At 48.4% G+C, this 21868-nt stretch overlaps 1 protein-coding gene across 1 annotated transcript in view; it reads left to right on the top strand.

Moving 5' to 3' along the window:
• The window catches only part of LOC128350629 (cytochrome P450 2J5-like), an 87901-nt gene extending 69463 nt beyond the window's left edge, over positions 1-18438 (top strand). Inside the window, exons 8-11 of the mRNA XM_053309019.1 lie at positions 3501-3642; positions 10246-10441; positions 17500-17644; positions 18349-18438. Coding sequence (XP_053164994.1) covers positions 3501-3642; positions 10246-10441; positions 17500-17644; positions 18349-18438 — 573 coding nt within the window. The remainder of the gene's footprint in view (positions 1-3500; positions 3643-10245; positions 10442-17499; positions 17645-18348) is intronic.
• The last annotated feature ends 3430 nt before the right edge of the window (positions 18439-21868 follow it).

Raw genomic sequence — 21868 nt, 5'->3', positions numbered from 1 at the left:
ATCCTCTCTCCTACAAACATACCAGTGGGAAAGAAACCTTCCCAGACCACCAGGACCTGCCTGAACTCCAGTGCCTCCACAGCCTTTCCTTTGCCTCCTTCCCAAGCACACCTGGGGTGGAGAAGATACATTTTCCATCTCTGTAATGGCAAACATTCGCATTCACAGACAGGCACAGGAACACACTTCGCTCCTCTCTTGTTGCCTCTGATCCAGTTTTGTTTCTTTGTTAGGGGAGTGGGGAGGGTAGAGAGACAGGACTGGCATGATTGGGGACTTGCCATTTCTAAATCGTCCTGTTTGCTGGTCATCGGTACCAAACTTTCTTCTACCCGAAAAATACTCATCAGTTTACAACTGGAGCGGATTTTATGTCAGAAGTGTATGTCTTTTGATGGGTGGGGAAGGCGCTTCGAAATGTATATGTGTCTTTTCCTTTGCTTTCAGCCGCTGTTTGGAGTGCATATTGGCGGGGGGGGGGGGGGGGCTTTAAACTGAATTGGCTAAGAACAAAATTGAGACTTTCTAAAATGCTGCTTTTAGGATTCCAGACACTTTTATCCACAGCCGCCTTTTATATTTTCCTTTTAAAATCCTCTCTCTTCCAGCCATGGGGTTAAAATTTTAGCATTTATTATTACATTAACTAGCCACTGCCAAAAGGATATAATTTATTTTTTTAAACTTGGCTTTGGAAGTTTTTATAATATTTATTTTCTCCCTCTTTCTCCCCCCTCCCAACCTTTTTTGTTTGCCTCTTTTAGGCACAGACGTTATTTATATATTCTAATATGTTTTCTTAATCTGATCTATCTAGCAGTTTTTAGCATATGAATAGTTTTACATTCCATATACTACGCACAAGTAACTAAACAACCACATATATAAAACTCTTTGAAAGAACTTACTAAAAATAAACCAATAGGAAACTAATCTGCAGAAAGGAGACAGAGAGATGGGGGGAAGAAAGAGAGGAGGGTAGAAAACAAGAAATGTGTTTTATAAATGGTATAGAAGATGGCCATTTTCAGAGTCAAATGCTCTAATGACACTCTAATCTTCTGCTCTTGCACAGATCCTGTCTCTTTCAATGGGGCTTCAGCTGAAGAATTTAGGTGGGATTGGATCTATGTGATGTGCTATTGAATCCAGAGCCCAAGTTGGCTGTAGGAAAGATTTTAGTTGAGGTGGGATAGATTTTAGTTGAGGTGGGATAGAGCGATGGAGTTTAGCTGTATGTATGTATGGGAGGTGCTCAGAAAGAGCTTTGGATTCGAGTGATCAGTGGCGGTCTTATTGATTTACTGTCGTGACAAGACTTGGTCCTGACAAGCCCAGGAATGTGGGGGCTACAGCTTTTTTCTTTGGTTGTGTCTTCTTTGTGCTCCAGAGAGCGGGTGCTGCCTTCTATGCTTTCCTCCTTTGCTCGCTGGTTTCAAGGATTGCTGATTTACTACCAGCCTGGTTTATCTCTCTGTGTGTGTGGACCTGTCCATCTAGAAATTCTTCCTCCTGTTATTCGAGACTAATTTGCATTTGAGTGAAATAATTGGCAGCTCCACTTGGAGTATATTAGAAACAAACAAAACAAGATTTCTACCTTCAATCAATCAATCAATCTTTATTACGGTCACAGACCAGCATAAAGTATAAGAGTTATTACGTTAAAAGTGGGAGTAGATAAAAAGTGATTACATAGTATATTAAAATGGTGCATATTAGTACTAGAAGGACTATAAATACTAAATATACTAAAAATAATAAAAGTACTAAAAATAGTAGCTAATACACCAAGGGCATGAGGGCCTAAATGTCTGAAAAATGGTAAAGTCATAAAAATGCATGAAGGGCATAAAAGCGGGGGGGGCATAAAAATGGATGTTAAAAAGTTAAAATACTTGAGAAGACATAAATATATAAAATCCTGAGTAATAAATCTGGAAAGCAGCCAAATAGAGGTTATGAGGAGCAATAAAAAGGGAGGTGTGTGAGCAATAGCAGGGCCTGCCCAGAGACACCAAGAGTCAGATTAAGACTGATAGGACTCACTGCCTGTCACCCACCGACAAATGTTGATCGCAGCCGCACAGTACCTGGCGACCAAGTGAACCAGTTGTGTGCCTAGACACCAAATGCTCTTAGACACCAAATGCCTCTACGCTTAAATGAGCTTCTGGGGCTTGTTCGTCGCAATCCAATCTGGACCCTGCAGAGGCCAATCTTGCCGGCGCGCCCAAAATGGCCACCACACTGCCAGGAGAAGGCTGAAAATGGGCCGAACAGCTGGCCGAACTGGCCAGAGGGGGCATACGTAAAGCCAGTGGCAGGAGGGGGAACCTCCATGGACCCGCCTCCAGCAACTCCCCGGAAGGGAGTAAGTGCTCTCTCTCTCTCTCTCTCTCTACTGCAAAATGTTCGCGAACCCCCTTGAACTGAATGGAGGGGGGGGGTCGATGGGGTGCTGGACTGAACTGACCCGGTTGGGTTCGAGTCCGGTATGGATTCGAACCAAACCGGGCCAGCCAGTTCTGTGCACATCCCTAATAGCAACCCACAGGAGAGGACACCCTGGCTCAGAGGGTTCCCCCAGGGCATTTCCTTTGTCTTCCCTCCCCCAGATCTCCAAGGCACAGTCCCTTCAAAATAGCCCAGGCGGAGTTAGAGTTGTCGTCCCCCCCGCCTGCCTCCTGTCAGGACTGACTCTGACCCTGGTCTGGAGGCCACTGGTTCTGAGGATGAGGGAGACACTGCAGCACTAGATGAAGTCACTCCCGCTATCAAGTCCACGATGCTACTGTTGCGAGAGCCACCTGAACCTGCCATTCCCATAGAGGTATTGCTGCCATCTGAACCCACCATTTTAGCAGTGGCCCTGCCAGTGCCTGAACCTGCCACCCCAGACGAGGCCATGTTACCCTCTGAACCTGCCACTCCTGCAGAGGTTCTGCCTCCCCCAGAAACGGGTGCCCCTGTAGAAACCTCTGAGGAGACACTGGATCCAGCAGGCCCCAGGGCCCAGCCAGCTACTGCCTTTGAACCGCCTGCCTCATCCCCAAGACAATGACTTGCCCATGCAGGAGACAGCGATTTGCCCATGCAGAGATACAGCAACAGAGGAGAAGTGCACGGCTACCTTCTTGGGGCTTGCCCATAGATGGCTCTTCTCAGAAGCCTGAACCAAGGTCTCCTCTAGAGCAAGGCATTTTGGACAGGACAGGTAGGGGTGTGGCTTCTTCAGGCTACGAATGCTCTCACACCAGGCCTGGCTTTTGCTGGTTCAACAACTGTCCTAGAGAGACTTATCCAGCCACAAGTTCTTGCTTCCTGGCATGATGTGCTGCCTGACTCTTGATATCTGGCCTAGCTTTTGTTTTGGCCTGTGTGTGTAGTTGCCGTTGTCATTGCTGTTGCTGCTGCCACTGCCACTGCTGTTGCCGCTACCATTGTTGCTGCTGCTGTTGTTAGACTGCCCTGTTCCCACCTGAGTTTCTTCCTTTCAGGGGACCTTTATTCTTCCAGAACTGATCTCTGTTCTTACTGATCCTGAGCAATGGGAGACACCTGAAAAATTCAACCCAAATCATTTTTTGGACATGGATGGACAGTTTGTGACCAGAGAAGCATTTCTGCCATTTGGTGCAGGTAAATGCAGAAGTAATGTATGTTTATTAGAAATTTCCAATAAGGTGGAGGTTTGTGGTAGATTTTAGTTTTCAAAGAACAATGGGTGGAGTCACAAAATTACTTGACTAGTATAAAACATGAAATATCTTGTTATTTTAGCTATTAAATCACTGAAGGATTAATGGGTAATAATAAGAAACAAAACACACACACCCCAAAGGCCATATAGCCTACAAAGCTGTAAGACCTTTGGGGGTAAGTCTTCTGAGTCAAACTGCTCACCTTGCATAATCCCATGACTGCCATGCAATGCTGCAAGGTCCCAGCACTCAGCAGACACCTTTTCCAGCCGAGTTATTTAGGATCCTCTTAACTGCAGGTGGCTGAAGTCCAACCTTTGACATTTCCATTCCTAATGATCCCTTCCCAAGCATTATTCCGCTATATTCTGTAACATGTGTCTGTTTCGGGAGGAGAAAAAGAGTGAACTGATTCCTTCTCCACATATATGTTCAAGCTGTGATGTTTAAAGCTTAACCCAGACCAGACCTACGGATGTGTTTTTACTAAGGATGCATACTGGCTGTGCAGAGAGAAAACTGACTCACCCTTTTGGCTATCACAAAACCACTTCTGCACACCCAGAGAAATCTTGCATATTTTCAAAAAGCACAGTTACTGGATTAAATAATTTTAATAGATAAATATGTACATAAAACAACAGTTTTTCAAAAACCCAATCAGTTGGAGGCATGAGGATGAGAGGCAAAATGCATGCTGGATTCTTCACCAGGTGCATGTGTCAGTCCAGGAGCAAAGATGTGGCAAAGATGTGAAGTTCTTTGAGAGTGTCAACAAATGTGTGGATGAAGGTGATCCAGTTGACATAGTATACATGGACTTCCAAAAAGCTTTCGACAAATTTCCTCATCAATGAATCCTGAGGAAACATAGCAGTCATGGGATAAGGGGACAAGTACATGTATGGATTGCTAACTGCTTGAAGGACAGGAAACAGGTTAGGGATAAATGGAGAGTTTTCACAATGGAGGGAAGTAAGAAGTGGGGTCCCCCAGGGATCTGTACTGGGACCGGTGCTGTTTAATTTAGGGGTAAGCAGCGAGTTGGCCAGATTTGCAGATGATACAAAACACTAAAACGCATTGTGAGGGACTCCAAAAGGATCTCTCCAAACTTGGTGAATGGGTGACAAAATGGCAAATGTGGTTCAAAGTCGGCAAATGTAAAGTGATGAACATTGGGACAAAAAAACCCAACCAAGTATACACTGATGGGATCTGAGCTGTCGGTGACTGACAAGGAGAGGGATCTCGGGGTCATGGTGGACAGCTCATTGAAAGTGTCGACTCCATGTGCGGCAGCTGTGAAAAAGGCCAATTCCATGCTAGGGATCATTAAGAAGGGGGTTGAAAATAAAATTGTTAATATTATAATGCCCTTATACAAAACTATGGTGCAGCCACACCTGGAGTACTGCGTACAATTCTGGTCACCACACCTTAAAAAGGGGATTGTAGAACTGGAAAAGGTACAGAAGAGGGCAACCAAGATGATCAGGGGCTTAGAGCACCTTTTTTATGAAGCAAGGTTACAACACCTGGGGCTATATCGATTAGAAAAAAAGATGACTGTGGGGAGACATGATAGAGGTCTATAAAATCATGCATGGTGTGGAGAAAGTGGAGAGAGAGAAATTTTACAAAAGCAACCTACAGTTTCCCTCTTGAAACCCATATTTGAACCTTTGGTTTGTAGTGAGTTTCATTGATCTAACCTGAGTTTTTGCAGCAGCAGCGTTACATCTGAATGTGAATGATGCTGTTTCTGGAACCGTAATCATACAGAGGCCATCACAAACCCATCCGGGATCAAGCCCACTCCATGCCTTCGGCGCTACTCATTGGCCACTTCTCTGAGAACTTGTCTCACCCACTGTCTAATAAATCAGTTGCCTGTTAATAGGGATGCCACCACATCCCATCCCAAGCTTGTAAACCTGTCAAATGGGAAAGTCACATGCCCCCTTCCCGCTTGTTCCCACCTTGTCCCCACCTCCTGCCAATCAGGAGAGAAAGGGGATGGGATGGCAAGATGGGGACTATGTTTATTGTTCTTTAAAAGAAGCAATAAATATGTACAAGCTTAACCCATGCAGAGCAGCTGCACGCTAGTACCTGATTGCTCCCCTCACCCCCTGCCACATCCATCCCACTGCTTCCATTCTCCTCACCCGTCTTGGTTGTGGCTACAGCATTGCTGGTGCCTATTGGCCAAGCTGCAGCCCCCTATCCTCAGAGATCTCCTCACCCCAGCCCCACTCCTGCTCCTCCCCACAGGAGCAGCGGCAGTTGACTGGGCCATTTGTCACTGCAGCCACCGCCATGGCCACTCGTTCCCTCAGGCCGCTGACAGGCCCAGGCCCAGGCCCATCCCTTGCATGCCTGCCTCCCTCCGCCAATGGCGTTGGTAGCCCCAAGAAGCAGCAGTGGTTGCCTGGGCCCTTCCTTGCTACCAATAGGTGCTGCCATGGCCACTCATTCCCCTCAGGCCACTGACAGGCTCAGGCCTGTCCCTCACCCTTCTTTCTTTCTCTCTTCCCCTCCCTTCTTTTTCTCTCTTACTCTCTCCTCCACTCACTCTTCCCCTCTATCTTTCTTCCCCTCTCTTCTTTCTTTCTTTCTTTCTTTCTTTCTTTCTTTCTTTCTTTCTTTCTCTCTCTCTCTCTCTCTCTCTCTCTCCCCCCCCCCCGAGTTAACGGATCTTGTTTCCTCATCTAATTCACACAACGGCAGCTTCCTTCTCCTGAAGGGGCTCTTTCGTCCCTCATGACCCCTCTCTTCGCAGACCCCTGACCCCTATCCTTTTATATATATAGATTCCTCTCCTCTACAATCAAGAATATCTTCTGACTAGTCAGCATTCCAACTGACGTTAACCATCAGAGGCTCCTTCTTCTATCTGCATATGGAGTCCTCAGTGCCCAATCAACACGGTGCAACAGGCTCCTCCTACCTGTATGCATATGGAATTCCCACTGCCCAATCACCATAGTGTTTCTGCTCTCACAGGCTCCTCCTCCTTATCTGCATATGGAATCCCCTCTCTCCAATCAGGTGCTTCTGCTTGCGAACTCTCGTAAGAGCTGCCACGCATGGGATGAGCCACAGGCATGCCTTAGAGAATTATATAGAGAGATGTTCATGAACACATGCAGTCACGAGCACATGAAGTCAGGATAAAAACATAAACAGGGCAACTGCACAATTACCCATGGTGACAGATCTGCTTACACCGCAATGCCAGCCCAATTTGAATGAAATTTCAATCTGTCTCCAGTCACAGTGTTTCCCCAATCCACCCACCTGTCTGTGCCTGGACACATGGAGCATCAAATTATCCTTTGGGTGCATCAAAAGTTTCCTTGGAGAGGAGGGGTTCACTGTGCAAAAGTTATATCATTAACCAGAGAGAGTGGAGGCCCCACACAAGTGCCCCTCCTTTCTGATGGCTCAATTCATGAGTACACAGTCTGACGGAACACCAAAAGTTGTCAAGCCCAAGGTCCTCCCCAGAGGCGTAACTAGGGAAAACGGCGCCCGGGGCAAGCACTGAAATTGCGCCCCCCCCCCCCCCGCCACCCCTTAGCTAAGCAGGGTCCACCCTGGTTTGCATTTGAATGGGAGACTAGAAGTGTGAGCACTGGAAGATATTCCCCTCAGGAGATGGAGCCACTCTGGGAAGAGCATCTAGGTCCCAAGTTCCCTCCATGGCAGCATCTCCAAGATAGGGCTGCAAGAAACTCCTGCCTGCAACCTTGGAGAAGCCGCTGCCAGACTGGGTAGACAATACTAAGCTAGATAGACCAATGGTCTGACTCAGTATATGGCAGCTTCCTATGTTCCTAAATACTACTGCAGCACACACACAAGACACCTGTCCCATCCTGACACTCAGCCAACTTCCATAATCAAGATCCTACACACACACACACACAAACACACAGACCACAACTGCCTACTCCTAGATTTACAAGGAATACAAGCCACACCTAATGGCACAGCAGGGAAGTAACTTGCCTAGGGAGCAAAAGGTTCCGGGTTCGAACGGAAACACCTATATTGGGCAGCAGTGATATATGAAGCTGCTGAAAGGCAACACTTCATACTATGTGGAACCCATTTTGAGCAGAGACCATCATAGTCACGAGACAGAAAAAATGGACCTATGGCAATGACAGCAGGACAGTGCACATTCTGTACTCTGGAAAGCTCTCGTTTGAACACAGCTTGAATTAATTTCCCAGCTCATCTGTTTCAGAGGGCCACACTAGATACAACGATGGCAAACCTGTGTCTCGCACAGCTGGGGTGCAAAGCAGTGCACTGCTTGGGGCAGGGGAGAGATTTTAGAGTACAGCATAGGCAGGCAAATGAACACTTTCCCAACCCGTATTCTCACCTAAAGTGTTTCTCTCCAGCTACTTTTCTCCCACTGGGAGTCCATGAGGTTATCCCTTCCAAGAGAAAAACTACTGGAGAGAAGTTGGGAGTGGGGGAAGTATGGGAGAGGAAAGGGTTCCGTTTCTCCCACTCCTTCAACTCTTTAAATCTCATACTCTAGCCCCCTTTGCTACAGGGAACCAGAACAACCTGGGTTGGATTAAGCCATATCACCCTCACACTATCATTGAGGCAAGGCTTAAGGTGCCATTGGGGAGGCCCTGGAGGCAAGCAGGAAAGCTCTTTGCCTTCATTGCCCCCTATAGGGATAAATAGCTGGTTCACTCACAATCACTCCCTTGCAATCATCTCTTTAGATTTATATGCACACACCGTGCAGGAGCTGCAAAGGACAGTAGGTGCTGCAACCAATTAAACCACTAAGACAAAGGAAAAGCACACACAGAGAAACCTCAATCAAGATAGCAAAAGAACCTGTTCTTTAATGACAATGCAGCTTGCCTCACCAACCCAAGGTCTGAATCCAAATTGTGATTTTGTAAACTACAGGAGCACTGCTGGAAAGGCACAAACATTCAGTTGGTGACAACCAAAGTTTCACCCATGAAATACCTGTTTGTAACCATAAGGAAATCTACTGCTATCCTTATGAGTGCAGTGCTTATATGGAGAAATGGAGGGAGGGCTAATTTGGTCATATGTGCTTGCCTTAGCAGATTCCCACTCCTCTTGGAAAGAGAGAGGAAGAAAAGACTCAATCCCACCTTTGAAAAACACCCCCTTAATTAACCCCCCCCCCCAAAAAAAAGGAAGAGAGAAATGCATTTCAGGCAAGATGTATGGATGCATTTACACCCAATCCTCTCCCTCCCCAGATCTGCATTAAATTTCACAATACTGTATGCAGCACTGGGCTCCCTGTTCCTTAGCCAAACAGCACAACTTACCCAAACTCTGAGGCAACAGCAGCACTCTCTGGCAGAGGAATGCAGGAGCCTCGCCCAGCCCAGCCCCACCCCCAGCCTGGCCCGCACCACCGGACTCCCAGGGCTCCTGGGAGTTGTAGTTCACGGCGGGAAAGCAGGTTTGGGGAAAAAAAACTGTTTTAATCAGGCTTTGCTGCAGTTGCAAGCCTGTTCCTTCCTCTCTCTCTTCTCTTCCGGAGCAGGAAGGCCTCCGTGCTCACTCAAGCCGTGTGAGCTGTCTGCAACAGGGGCGGCAGAGTTCTAAAGGCAAAGGCAGCACGCGGCGCCGGGAGTTTGCATGCAGCCCTTGCCCTTCCCTGGCTTTGCATTGCATTGCATTGCAAAATAGCAGCGGCGTGGGCAGCAGCGGAGGCGGAGCAAGCCCCGCTCGCTGGCTGGCATGCAGGGTGCACGCCGACGCCCTGCACTGCCCAGTGCCAGCGGAGAATTGAGATAAGCAATGGGGGGGGGGCGTGCTGGGACCGGGGGAGGGGGACTGCTCCTTGCAGACTGCTGCACACACACACACAAACATCACAATGAAATAAAATAAAATAAAAATTTCTGCAAAGGCAGGGGATTGGCGGGGCACTTTTTGGCGCCCCCCACGTGACCAAACAAGGTGGCGCCTGGGGCACGTGCCCCCCCTGCCCCCCCTATTGTTACGCCCCTGGTCCTCCCCAGTAGGCTGTCCCCATTATGAAGGCGGCGGTGCAATAGCTATCAGAGGAAGGGCTTGCATGGCATTTAGAGCAATTTGAATGCCTTTCCCTGCTTAGGATGGGTGGACCATTCCAAATATGCACAAGTGTGTTCGGAATGTCACCTTGAAGATCATGGCAAATGGTTGTCATCCTGCAGATGTTCTGATGCCTTGCCAACCATCTGGTGATGGGAGCATTACAGAGCTTGCTGGGATGTGGACTCTGGGACCAGGAAGAGGGAATGGCTCCCCTGCTCTGAAAATGGAAGTTGCCGGGCTGCGGTTGGACAAACATCTGCAATGTAATTCACAGTTATAAAAATCAACCGCAGGTTCGGAAACCTCCAAACCTCGATTTCATATTATGTGTGAATATGGCCACAGTCGAATCTTGTTGCCAACTGAGATATGGGTCCTCTAGAGTATTGGTGGAATAGCTTATTACTTATGTGTTGCCTTGTTTTCTCTTCAGGGGCTCGTGTATGTATCGGAGAGCAACTGGCGCACATTCAGATATTCATCTTCTATACAAAGTTGCTGAGGGCATTCACCTTTCAACTGCCAGAAGGAGTGGAAAGACTCAGTGAAGAGATTGTACCAGGGCTCACGTTACAGCCCCATCCTTTTAAGTTCTGTGCTATCCCCCACTGCATATATCATAAACCAGGGTTAGGCAACTTTGGCTCACAATATATTGTGGCTGAGGATGATGGGAGTTGTAGTTCAACAACAGCTGAGAGTCAAGGTGTCTACCCCTATTATAAACTATATACATAATCAGAAGTACTCAGTGGTTTCTTTAAATTTTTCCATAATTCAACTGAACTAATTTTCTTGCCAATTCAGTCACTCTCAACTGACAAATGTAACTGTTCCAAACTTGTTTTTATGCACCTGATTTGCAAGAATACTTGCAGTCATTAAATGTTTTAATTTCTCTTCAAAATACATGCTAAAGCAATTAGCTTTCCATGGTAATGGAATCAGTGTTGGGATCAGTTTTCCTTTTGGATTTGACTTACAGTACTCTATGCAAAGCCCAACAGAATGATCTAGAAATTGGGGTAAGCAGCAAGGTGGACAAATTTGGAGAAGATCCTAAAATATTCAGAATAGTTAAATCTAAATCTAAAATGGATAGTGAGGAGCTACAAAAGGATCTTTACAACTGGGTGAGTGGGTGACAAAATGGCAAATGCAGTTCAATATAAGCCCCTCCCCGCCGCACTGAAACCAGGCAGGATCTTGGGATTGTGATGGACAAAAGTGTCAACTCAGCATGCAGTACTTTTGAAAACGGCAAATACCATGCTTGAGACAATTTGATTGATTGATTAATTGATTAAGTGCCATCAAGTCAGTGTTCCCTCCTAGTGACCACATATAGATTCTCTCCAGGGTGATCTGTCTTCAACTTGGCCTTTAAGGTCTCGAAGTGGTGCATTCATTGCTGTCCTAATTGAGTCCATCCACCTTGCTGCTGGTTGTCCTCTTCTTCTCTTTCCTTCAACTTTCCCCAGCATTATAGACTTCTCAAAGGAGCTGGGTGTTTGCATATTGTGTCCGAAGTATGATAGTTTGAACTTGGTCATTTGTGCCTCGAGTGAAAATTCTGGATTGATTTGTTCTATGATCCATTTGTTTGTTTTTTTGGCTGTCCATGGTATCCTCAAAAGTCTTCTCAAACACTAAAGTTCAAAAGCATCAATGCCTTTTCTATCTTGCTTCTTCAAAGTCCAGCTTTCGCATCCATAGAGTGTCATGGGGAAAACCATTGTCTGAACAATAATAATTTTGTAGGTGTAGACACATCACAGCATCTAAATATCCTTTCAAAGGCCTTCATTGCAACCCTACCAAGTGCTAGTCTGTGGCATATTTCTTGACTGCTGGATCTTTGACTGTTGATGGTTGATCCTAAAAAGCAGAAGCTATCCACTTCTGTGTCTTCATTGTCAATTCTGAGGCTGGTTGCTGTACCCTTTGTCATTAGTTTAGTCTTCTTTACATTTAATTGTAGTCCCATTTTTTCACTGTGCTCCTTGACTGTCATTATTAGAGCTGGCCGATTATCCGCATTCTCCGCTATCAAAGTCATGTCATCAGTGTAGTGCAGGTTATAGATGTTTCTTCCTCCAACTTTAAAACCACGCTCATCTTCTTCCAATCCAGCTTCTCTCAGTGTATATGCAGCATATAAATTGAATAAAGAAAAAGAAAATATACAGCCTTGTCTTACTCCTTTGCCAATCTGGAACCAGTATGTTTCACCATGTTGTGCCTGGACTGTGGCTTCCTGCCCTGTGTATAATTTTCTCATGAGAACTATGAGATGCTCTGGGATGCCCATTTGGATATTCCAAAACTTGACATGGTCGATGCAATTGAAGGCTTTTCTGTAGTCAATAAAGCACATATTGTCTTCTTTCTGGTATTCTTTGGCTTTCTCAGTTATCCAGTAGGAATGTGCACAAAACTGGCTTGGCCTGTTTGGTTCAAATTCAAACCAGCTTCGAACTGGCATGGGGGTGTTTGGTTTGGTTTTGCTCTAACCCCCCTTCGGTTCAGTTCAAATTTAAACCAAGTTTGAACCGGTTTGGAAGATGCACCATAGGCTATAATGGGGATTCAAACTAGCCCATTATAGCCTATATAGATCATCTAGTGGCACAAAATGCCTACCATCCAACTAACCTCAAGGCAATCAGACACTTCTTTGATTATTGGTGATTTTTTGAAGGTATTTTTTCCCATAGGGAATAATGGGAAATAATGGGCAGCCCCATCCCACCCTTTTGGGGAGTGCCAGGGCACCCCAAATTGGTTCTGGGGGCACAGCAGGGCTGGTCTCAACTCGCAAAACCACCCCCATCTTGAAAGGATTTATTGTTGATTAATCAGGAATTTTTAAAGATTATTTTTTTGCCTGCATTGGTAAGCCTTTTCATTCATAAGAACAGTCTGTACTATGACTTTAATTACTGTGGACTCACAGTAATACAACAACTAGGTCAGTAGGTGAAAGGTCCCTCAATACTTTCCAAAGCAGGCAGAAAATAATTCTTTAAAAATTCCTGATTAATCAACAATAAATCCTATCAAGTTGGGGGTAGCTTGGGGGAGTTGAGGCTGGCCCTGCTGTGCACCAAGACCCACTTTGGGGTACCCTGGCACCCCCAAGGGTTGGGGTGGGAATATCTCAAATCCCCATTATTCCCTATGGGAAATTTAAAAAATACTTCAAAAAATCACCAACCATCAGAGAAGTGTCTGATTGTCTTGGGGTTTGGTGGGTGTTAGGCACCCATGGGTGCCTACCACCCACCCCACTTCTGTACCCCTAGCATGCCTAGCAGTACCCCTACCCACACACACAGTGAGACAACTAAGAAGACAACCAACTGGGAACCCAAAAACCACAATTACAAGGCCAAGGGGACCAAACCAAACAGCAGCACAGATTAGCTATACAACAACAGCCACAAACAAATAAGACCTAACTAGAGATGGCGGAAGGAAGTAAAACCAACTCAGCAAACAAAATGGAGAGAATTTAGGGGCAAGGCAAAAACAACACACCAACACACTGCTGCTGAAGGAGAGAACTTAAAGTAAGTAACACGCATCTGGTTCTTCAGCAGCTCTTCTCTTCGTGTGCACAATGCATTAGGGATGTGCGAAACGTTTCGGATACAAAATGTTTTGTACCCAAAACAGCCTGTTTCGGGTGTTTTGTAGACAAAACAAAACACCCATTCTCCAGATCCAAAAGTTTTGTATACAAAACAAAACATCCCTGTTTCGGCTACAAAACGTTTTGTTGTTTCGGACCTCCATTTTGTGGTGATCTTTGAGTCACTCTCCATTTTGTGTTTGACATCTTTTTGAATTTCCCACCCTTCCAGCCTTCTGATCAGTGACCTAAATCATGGGCTGACCTGCTGACAATTCCCTCCTTGTTCCCCACTGGCTCTTTTGCTTCTTCCCACTCTTTACTGACCCCACATTGGCCAGGGGAAGGGTTGCTAACCCATGGGGTGCTGGGTTCTGCTGTTTCTGTGGTGTTCTGAGTGTAGATTCTCTGGTAGCATATGAGAGTAGATTCTTGTTTTTCACTGAAAATCTCATATGCTACCAGAGAATCTACAATGAACACCTCAGAAACAACAAAACCCAGTAACCCACAGGCTTGTGGGTGTGGGGGTGGTTGGCACCCTATGTGCACTACACAACCCCTCACTCTGGGCAACCCCAGTGCCCCCCAAGTGGAATTATGAAGCTGCTGAAACCTCCATTGTTCCCCATGGGAGAAATCTTAAAGACACGTAAACTTCAACAAATCACAAAAGATCAGCCCTTTGCCCAATTCCTTTGAAATAATTCTGGAAGTTTCCTTGCCCCCATTGGGCACTACCACCCACCACACTCTGCTCTGGGTCATCCCTTTCCGCTTGATTTGAAGTGATACATTTGCTGGAATCCCCATTATTCCCTATAGAAAAATTCTTAAAGATGTGTAAACTTAAAAATAAATTCACCAAAAAAAATCAGCCCTTTGCCTAATTCCTTTGAAATTTGGGTGGTAGCTTCCACCCATTGGACACTACCACCACCACCCACTCTTTTTACCCTGGGACCCTTTTTAAAAATCCAAATCAATTCAGATTTGGATTCAGAAAATTTGGCTACAAAACAAAACAGGGCTGATTCGGATTCAGAAAATTTGGGTAAAAAACAAAACGGGGATGTTTTGATTTGGATACAAATCGAAACAAGAAAATTCCAAAACACCCCCCCCCCCTACAATGCATGCCTTTTGCCTGTAGGGAAAGAAATGCCTCAGACTGTGTCTGGTCCACCACATCTTTGCTGGAGCCCACAGGGCCCCACACGTGGTGGTGGCAGTAGCAGCACCAGAAGCATGCATGCATCTTTGCATTTGGTGTGTGTGTGTGTTTGTGTTTGTGCTGCTATTTACAGGTGAAACTCGGAAAATTAGAATATCATGCAAAAGTCCATTAATTTCAGTAATGCAAATTAAAAGGTGAAACTGATATATGAGACAGACGCATTACATGCAAAGCAAGATAAGTCAAGCCTTAATTTGTTATAATTGTGATGATCATGGCGTACAGCTCATGAAAACCCCAAATCCACAATCTCAGAAAATTAGAATATTACATGGAACCAAGAAGACAAGGATTGTAGAATAGAACAATATCGGACCTCTGAAAAGTATAAGCATGCATATGTATTCAGTACTTGGTTTGGGCCCCTTTTGCAGCAATTACTGCCTCAATGCGGCATGGCATGGATGCTATCAGCCTGTGGCACTGATGAGGTATTATGGAAGACCAGGATGCTTCATTAGCGGCCTTCAGCAATTCTGCATTGTTTGGCCTCATGTCTCTCATCCTTCTCTTGGCAATGCCCCATAGATTCTCTATGGGGTCAGGTCAGGCGAATTTGCTGGCCAATCAAGCACAATACACTGTATGCTTTTCAGAGGTCTGATATTGTTCTATTCTGTTTTGAGAATGATATTATATTTTTTAAAAACCAAGCAAGCTTCTTTGGAATTCATCATTTTGAAAACCAAGCTTTTATAAATCGTATTTGTAAAACTCAAGCTTCTTTAAAATGTGTGTTTTGACCAATCAAGCTGCTTTGAGTTTATCGTTCTAAAAATCAAGATTTTGGGGATAGAGCTTGTTGTTATAAATCAAGCCTTTTAAAATTATATTTTTAAAAATCAAGGATTTTTTGGAATTTACATATTTATAACACATGTAGACTGCTGCCGGTGCCTAGTAATAGAATTTGTGTGTGTGCCAATGGCCCCCCCCCCAATGCTGTGGTCAGGTGGAACCAGAGGCTTGTGTTCAGCATTGGGTTACGCCAGTGGGCGGGGTGTATCAGTTGCCAAGTCACAGCACTAGTAGTGGGCACAGTGTGACTTGGTTGGCACAGCTGTCACATCAGCAGAAGGTAGAAGGGGGAGGGTAGGAATGAGCAGAAGCTGCTGCCAGGAATGTGACCAACATCATGGCTCAACCATGGACCAATCACTCACCCAGCTCAGCCTCCAACTCAGGGTAGCCCAGCAGGGGGAGGTTTACCTTGAGGAAAACCAACTGCTTGACCACACCAGGGTCCAACTGGGTCTGAGTGGGTGTTAACGCATCACCAGCATGTGAAGACACCCATTCGCTCAGGACACTGTTTGGCAGGCAGGAGAGGAGGCGCACAGTAACCATGGCCAGGTCCGGCCAGACTTGGTGGCGGCTTACCCAGAACTGTGTGCGGTACATCTCTGGGTCTTCCTCCACAGGCGCATCCAAGTACTGGGCAATGCATTGCTCAGCCCTGGTGGGCCTGGTAGGTCGAGCCTCCCGCACATCGGGCAAGGCGCCAAGGCACACCGGCTGAAACCACTGGGCTGATTTGGTGGGAGGAAGTGCCTGCCACGTTGGCGCCACTGCCTAGGATTCCACACCACTGGACTGGCAAGAGGAAGAGGAAGGGGTAGCTGATGCCGCTGGGCTGCCGGCACTGCCGCTGCTGCTGGGTGTGGGTCGCTCGGGGGGAGACACACTCACACCACACTCCTTGTCTCTCTCAGTCCTAGTGACCTCCTCCTCCCTAACTCTCTGGACCAGGAGATCCCTCCACCTGGGCAAGTCATCAGCATGCACGACATTGCCCTTGATGGTCGGGTCACAGAGACAAGCAAGGACATACTCCTCTTTGTCACCCAATGCACCAACCAGCTGGTCGACAACCCCAGTCCTCAGCCTTGCAGCCAGAGCACGCCCCTCTGGCAAGGTCAGTGAACTCTGGAGTTCACCCAACAGCTTCTCTAGGCAGAGAGCTGTGGGCAGGGCCTGGCTCAGAGGAGAGGTGTCAGCACACAAGCTCTTCATGGCAAACAAGAAGGCCTCAAGTGTCGACACGATCTCAGATCTGAGCTTCCACTCATCATTAGAGAGGTTGCACATGCCCAAGGACTCTTTCCACGCCAAGTAGCCAACACTCTCTCCTGCTCCAGAAGGTGCTGAAACAGGAGGAAGGTCGAGTTCCACCACATCTCTACTTCCATTGGGATGAGATGGCATGTAAGCCTGAGATCATGCTGCCTCTTGCGAAGAAGGTGCCTGGATTTCTCACTATGGTGGAAGTGGGCTGCCATCTTGCAAGACTTCTTGACAAGCATGGCCATGGCAGCAACAGCACTAGGGAGGCGGCCATCCTGTTCCCTGGACACTTTCAGCTCTGTAAGGCCGAGGACATCCTTGACAGCAAGGTGGAGCATGTGCACCATACACTGTATGTTCACACAGCCCATCACTGACTCAACGGCGGTGGTCACATTGGAGCCATTGTCCATGACAATGAAACCCCAGGAGAGGTGTGGACACCCACCAATCCACTCCTCTATCTTGTGGCCGAGTACGGCCTCCACCTCCTCCTTGGTGTGCCTGATATCCATGGTCTCCACATGCAAGATGGCCCACCTGTGCCGCAATACAGTGGGAGACACACGGGAGCCAGAGGCAGCACCCAAGGTTCCCTCTCTCTCTGGGCCCTACCGATGAGCAGTGAGGGCCAGGTAAGCAGCATGCATTCCTCTGACACTGGTCCAGAGGTCAGTCATGAAATGCACACTGTTGCCAGCCAGTGCTGCCTGCAGCCTGGCTGACACAAGCTCTCTGCACCATTGGTACAGGGAGGGGACCATGTTCCAGCTGAACATGGTCCTTGAGAGGATCATGAACTCGGGCATAAGGTACTGGAGAATCTGGCGGAAGCCGGAGTTCACGACCACATGGAAAGGTTGGCCGTCTGTGTCCTTCATCTCCCCTATGAGGTGGGTGAGGCGATGTGGGTCCATCTGACCAGGGCGCTTGCTGTCCGACACCTGTGAGCACTGCTGGACTGGCAGTGTGCCCTGCTTTTTTGGACCTGGCACACCACCCTTGTCTGCACTAGATGCAGGCACACCTGGTGCACGAGCACTGCCAGTGGGACCAAGTAGACCTGGGTGATGACACCGCATGTCATTGGCGTTGTCATCAGGCACTTGGAATCCTGGCCCCAACTCACTTGTGCCCTGCAGTTGACACAGCAAGCAGTAGTTGGGGCATCTTGAGGGACCTCAAAATGCTCTGAGACATTGCTGCTCCAGGAGGCCTCCGGTGCCCTGGACGCCCTCTTTGGCCTCTTGGGTGACTGAAGTCCTATGGGGGGTGGCCACTGCAGCTTGCCCACCTCTGTCACCCACTCCCCTTCTGCCCTGTGTGGAAGAAGAAGGGCCCGGCTTCACTGGCAGAGGAGGGGAAGGCCTCTCCATGACCTCAGACACAGCAGACCCTTCCCCCTCAGAGCCAGAGTAGGAGGAGGACCCTGCACTGGACTCCAACATGACTACCTGGGCTTCCTCACAGGGGCCCCCACTGAGCGGTGAAATAAGTTTGGGAGGGGCCACAAGAGGGAGGAATATTTGGCCGTAATGCTCACCATCATATCCTCTCTGCTCTCTGCCTCCTCCACCCCTCCACGTGCCTTTCTTCCACAGAAGGCGCTGTGGCAGGAAAAAACCCAGCACCACCAGCCTCCAGCACCACTTGTGGTGCACCACCTGGCATTGGACCTGCCACAGGTCTAGGGACTGGTTCGGCACTGGCAGCAGGCTGTGGGTAGTTAGGCTGTGCAAATGCCTCACTTGGGGCAAAGAATTTACTGATGGTGAGGACTGGGGTCTCCGGTTCCTCTTGGTGTCTTCTCTACACCCAGCCTGGTCCCGGCCTCTCCCAGCTCTGCCTGGCAACCTGCTGCGAGCCCTGCTCAAAACATGGCGCTCAGACATTGTGCAAAGTTTATTTATTTATTTATTTATTTATTTATTTTTACAGTTCTATACCGCCTTTCGTTAAAAAACAACACCAAGGCGGTTTACAAAAATTAAAACATACAATAAAAAAGCAATAAAAACATCAAGCTAAAAACATATAAAAACAGGCATAAAAACAATACAACAGATAAAAACACACCGAAGCAGCAGTAAAAACGATTATGTAAAAGCCTGGGTAAAAAGCCAAGTCTTTACAAGCTTTCTAAAAACCGTGATGGAGTCCGAGGAACGAATGGCCACTGGGAGAGAATTCCAGAGTCTAGGAGTAGCAACAGAGAAGGCCCTGTCCCAAGTGCACGACAGCCGGGCCTCCCTCATTGTCGGCACCCGGAGCAGGGCCCCCTCAGATGTCCTCGTCAAGTGGGCAGCAACCCTTGGGAGCAGGTGGTCCCTCAAATACCCCCGGCCCAAACCATTTAGGGCTTTAAAGGTCAAAACCAGCACCTTGAATTGGACCCGGAAATGAACCGGCAGCCAGTGCAGCTCTTTCAAAATGGGGGTGATATGTTCCCAACGGGCAGCTCCGGATAAAACCCTCGCTGCCGCGTTTTGCACTAGCTGCTGTTTCCGGATATTCTTCAAGGGCAGCCCCACGTAGAGCGCATTACAGTAATCCAGCCGCGACGTGACTAAGGCATGGGTAGCTGTGGCCAGATCTGCCTTCTCGAGAAAGGGACGCAGCTGGCGCACTAGCCGAAGCCATGCAAAGGCACCCCTGGCCACCACCTCCACCTGAGCTTCCAAAAGCAGAGCTGGGTCCAGTAGTACCCCCAAGCTGCATACTTGCTCCTTCAAGGGGAGTGCAACCCCATCCAGAACCGGTAAAATTTCCTCAACCCGATTGGCTCTCCTACTGACCAACAGTACCTCCGTCTTATCTGGATTCAAGTTCAGTTTGTTAGCCCACATCCAACCCATCATGGCCTCCAGCCCCCGATTCAGGACATCCACCGCCTCCCTAGGATCAGATGACAAGGAGACATAGAGCTGAGTGTCATCCGCATATTGCTGACAACTCAGTCCAAGTCCCCGGATGACCTCTCCCAGCGGCTTCATGTAGAAGTTAAACAGCATGGGGGACAAGACCAATCCCTCCGGGACCCCGCAGGCCAACGGCCACGGGGCCGAGCAGTAGTCCCCCAGCACCACCTTCTGGACCCTCCCCCCAAGAAAGGACTGGAACCACTGCAACGCAGTGCCTCCGATTCCCACACTTGAGAGGCGGCCCAGAAGGATACCATGGCCGATGGTATCGAACGCCGCCGAGAGGTCCAGCGGAACCAACAGGGATGCACTCCCCCTGTCTAGTTCCCGGCGTAGGTCATCCACTAGAGCGACCAAGGCAGTCTCAGTCCCATACCCGGGGCGGAAGCCAGATTGAAAAGGGTCCAGATAATCCGTATCATCCAAGACCCTCTGCAGCTGGGACGCCACCACACGCTCCATCAGCTTGTCCCAAAAGGGAAGGTTAGACACAGGTCTATAGTTATCCAGGCTGGAGGGATCAAGGGAGGGCTTTTTAAATAGCGGTCTTACCACCGCCTCCTTGAGGGACGATGGCATCCTGCCCTCCCTTAATGAAGCCTTAATGATCACCTCCAGCCATCTGCCTGTCCCCTCCCTGGCATCTTTTATTAGCCATGAAGGGCAAAGGTCAAGAGCGCATGAAGTCGCCCGCACACTGCCAAGGATCTTGTCCACATCCTCAGGCCGCACCAACCGAAAAGAATCCAACACAACGGGACCAGATGGTACCAAAGGCACGTCTGCCGGAACTGCCAAAACTCTGGAGTCCAGGTCAGCACGGATGTGAGCGACTTTATCTGCAAAGTGACAGGCAAACTGATCACAAAGAGCTGTAGATGACTCCTCCCCCATTGTCTGGGGGGACGTGTGGAGCAAGGTTTTTACCAGACGAAACAGCTCTGTTTGTCTGCACTGAGCAGACGCAATGGAGACGGAGAAATAACATTTCTTTGCCGCCCCCACCGCCACGGAGTAGTCCCTAAAATGGGCTCTAGGCCGTGTTCGATCAGATTCGTGACGACTCTTCCTCCAGCGTCATTCCAGCTGTCGCCCAAGTTGCTTCATCACCCTAAGCTCCGAGGAAAACCAAGGAGCAGATTGGGCTCCACCAAGCCGGAGAGGGTGTTTAGGAGCAACCGTGTCAACAGCCCGGGCCATCTCTCCATTCCAGAGATCAACCAGGGCCTCGACAGGGTCACCAGCTCTGGACACTGGAAACTCCCCGAAGGCCATCTGAAATCCAAGCGGATCCATAAGCCTCCGGGGGCGGATCATCCTAATCAGCCCACCACCCCTGCAGAGGGCAGACGGAGCAGTCAAACTAAACCCCACCAGATGATGATCTGTCCATGACAAAGGAGTGGTCTTAAATTCCCCCACCTTCAGATCATTTATTTCCCGGTCTGCAAAAACCAGATCCAGTGTGTCCCGCCACATGGGTAGGGCCCGATACCAACTGAGACAGGCCCATGGTTGCCATGGAGGCCATGAAATCCTGAGCCGCACCCACTAGGGGGGCCTCAGCGTGGACATTGAAATCCCCCAAAACAATAAGCCTGGGGGAACCCAAAGCCACCTCCGAGACCACCCCCACCAGCTCAGGTAGGGAGACTGAAGTGCAGCGGGGTGGTCGGTACACCAGCAGAATCCCCAGCCTATCTCGGAGGCCCACCCTCAAGGACAAGAACTCAAAATTCTGAGATTGCCTGACCGGGCACCTGGAAACGGGGAGAGTCTCTCGAAAGATGACTGCAACGCCTCCTCCCCAACCCTCGAGGCGGGGCTGTTGCACGATCTGGAAACCTGGAGGGCAGAGCTGAGAGAGACCAACCCCGCCCAGCGCATCCAACCAGGTCTCCGTCACACATACCAGGTCAGCACACTCATCCACAATCAAATCATGGATGAGAGAGGTTTTTGCATTAACTGACCTGGCATTCAGCAGCAGCACCCTAATCCTCGAGGGAGTGTTCTCAGAGCTCCCTGGGGTCAGAGGGTTGGGAGAAGGGCCGGAAAAAGGAACAGGCCTCAATTGCCTGGACCGATTTCCCCTGTAACGGCCTGCCCAACTCCCACCGCCATACCTCCCTCTGCCCGCTACCCGTGATATTGCTGCCCCCACTCCATACCCAATTTTTCGCTCTCCCAGACACATCTC

Source organism: Hemicordylus capensis, chromosome 3, assembly GCF_027244095.1.
Source record: "Hemicordylus capensis ecotype Gifberg chromosome 3, rHemCap1.1.pri, whole genome shotgun sequence".
NCBI lineage: Eukaryota > Metazoa > Chordata > Lepidosauria > Squamata > Cordylidae > Hemicordylus > Hemicordylus capensis.
Note: the sequence above shows the minus strand (reverse complement) of the source record. Positions and strands in the feature narration are given on the sequence as shown.